The sequence below is a fragment of the Tachysurus fulvidraco genome, chromosome 1, assembly GCF_022655615.1.
Source record: "Tachysurus fulvidraco isolate hzauxx_2018 chromosome 1, HZAU_PFXX_2.0, whole genome shotgun sequence".
Taxonomy (NCBI): domain Eukaryota; kingdom Metazoa; phylum Chordata; class Actinopteri; order Siluriformes; family Bagridae; genus Tachysurus; species Tachysurus fulvidraco.
Window position 1 is genome coordinate 18,243,297 of NC_062518.1, and position 2,500 is coordinate 18,245,796.

Sequence of the window (2,500 nt, forward strand, 5' to 3'; positions counted from 1 at the left end):
AAACAGGGTGTGTAGGAGATGGAAGCTGTGTGTGTATGTGGCTGTGTGTGATACACACAGTGTGTGTATGTAAGCTATATATTACATCCCCGTGACGCTTTGTACGTCAGAATGTCCTGAAGCCGTCAGAAAACGAAGCTATATGTCTCACACTGGAGACTCCTTCTCTCTCACCCGTTTTTGTGGAGGGGGCGTCCTTCGTGTCCTCGTGAATGAGCTGTTACTCTAAAATAATGTGCATTAATATAAACCTGTGCTTCTGTCAGAGCGGCTGTTAGAGAGAATTAATCAACACCTTCTGACCAATCAGAGTCCAGAATGCAACAGATCTGAAGAGGAAGGTCACGTGCAAAGGTCACTCGTGTTAAACTGCTGTCAGAATGTGTGTGTGTGTGTGTGTGTGTGTGTGTGTGTGTGTGTGTGTTATGTGGGCTGAAGAGTAGGGCACTCTGTTCTGACGTACACACACACACACACACACACACACACACACACACACACACATTCTCCAAGCTGTCACCTATAGCCCCACTGCAGTGTGTGAAGGTGTTGACACTGCAGGTCACGCTGCTCCCCTTCCATCCTTTACACACCTCACAGCTTCATCTCTGCTTAAAGCTCCTAACTGCAGCTCAGCATTTTACTTCAATAATAACTCTGTACATTGACCTATAGCTAATCTGAAGCCCCATCTTGGGTCGTAAGGTAATATTTAACATCACATGTGGTCTTGGGATGATGAAGGGGTGTGTCGTGACCTATATGAGCGGGCGACCCTCTTCTCATAGGGTGAAAGTGCTCTCAGACTCCTGACTTTTACTTGAAGCTGTTATGTGAGCGGTGATCGTTTAATAGTTGTCGAATCCCTCACGCTGTGTGAAATACGGCTCTGTATTTTACTCCATTACACCGCACTATGGTAGCCAAGCTCTCTGTGGCGCAGTGTGATAAATGAGGCGTCTCAGCAGAGGGAGATTTGAGATTAGCCACGGTGAGGATAATCGCTTCCTCCTACAAGCTGCTAGAGGCGTATCACATCATGCACATCTCTTTATTCTAACGAAGCCGTTTGCGTGACGAGCCTGAGGTCAAACCTTCAGGAGCCACATCCAGATTCCTCCGGGACGTCGTGACGACGCGGTGCGGCGAGGCGAAGTGAAACTGTGATGGTGAAGCAGCTTATTCGCTTTAACTTGTTTATCTCAGAGTTCTCCGCAGTGCCATGCTGAACGAATCGGTGTGAATCAGTTCTCTGCTCCTGAGCGTGTCCCGCTGTTGCCTCCAGATGTGGCAATGTAAACGCAGACTGATGGCGTAAAAGCCACCGACATGCATTAGAAATGCGTTGTCTAATAAAATAAAAACTGACAAGAGGACAGACATCTAACGTGGTGTACGGATGGAGTTTGTTTCGGTTGTTAGTTGAGATTAGTTGTAATTTGTTGGGAATCCAGTAACCGCTATTGACTCATTAATACCAGCACACAGAATGTTAATGTATCTCATCTGTTCTTACACATCTGTCTTTAACCTGGAACCTCTGCACTCTTCCTCACAGATGCTCGCTCCTGTGCTTCCGGAGAGTTCCAGTGTCGTAACCTGAAGTGCATGTCTCCGGCATACGTGTGCGATGGCGATGACGACTGTGGCGACGGCACCGACGAGGAGCAGTGTTCTCCGCCATCGTGCGGTCCGCTCCAGTTCCGCTGTAACAGCTCCGAGTGCATCCCGCAGCCCTGGACCTGCGACAGAGACCCCGACTGCTTCGACGGGTCAGACGAGTGGGAGGGGCTGTGCGGCGATGCAGACGGCCGAACGCTAGCGCCAGCGGTTCTCAGGGTGGAGTGCGGTGCCGGAATGTTCCGCTGTGGGAGTGGAGAGTGCATCAAGCTCGCGTGGAGGTGTGATAAAGATCCAGACTGTGTGGACAGATCAGACGAGTCGGACTGCCGTAAGTCTAATAATCACTAATAATTATGTCACTGTGCCAGCCAGCACACACACACACACACACACACTCACTCTCTCACACACACACACACACACACACACACACACACACACACACACACACACACACACACACACACACACACACACACACATCTCCTCAGAAGTGACTAAGCACAGGAGATTGTTGTGTAGATTGATGTGTTAAGTGTGCACTTGTAGAACCTGCAGGAATTTGCAGCTGTGTGGCTTCTGATTTGATCAGGCAGAGATTTGGATGTTCATAAACAAGGCAGGGAGCTCAGTGTCTCCACTCAGACCGGCGGATTCGGAGATGTGTGTCAGGAAGTGTCCACATAACTGATTGGACAGTCTGACTGTCTCTCTCTGTCTCTGTCTCTGTCTCTCTCTCTCTCACTCTATCTTGCTCTCCCTCTGTCTCTCTCTCTCACTCTCCATCTCTCTCTCTCTCTCCATCTCTCTCTCTCTTGTACAGTTTTTAGCTGCTATGACATACGTGAGAACAGGAAGTAAGTTTCTAGGACATTCC

General features: G+C 49.2%; 1 protein-coding gene across 9 annotated transcripts in view; it reads left to right on the plus strand.

Annotated features, from left to right (window-relative positions):
* The window catches only part of LOC113647024 (low-density lipoprotein receptor-related protein 8-like), a 48,671-nt gene that overhangs the window by 15,299 nt on the left and 30,872 nt on the right, over positions 1-2,500 (plus strand). For all 9 annotated transcript variants that reach the window (XR_003441584.2, XR_007143224.1, XR_007143263.1 and 6 more), the window contains exon 5: positions 1,559-1,951. Coding sequence is in view for 6 of the 9 variants with exons in the window: in XM_047815618.1 (XP_047671574.1) it covers positions 1,559-1,951 (393 nt within the window). In the remaining 3 variants the exon portion in view is untranslated. The remainder of the gene's footprint in view (positions 1-1,558; positions 1,952-2,500) is intronic.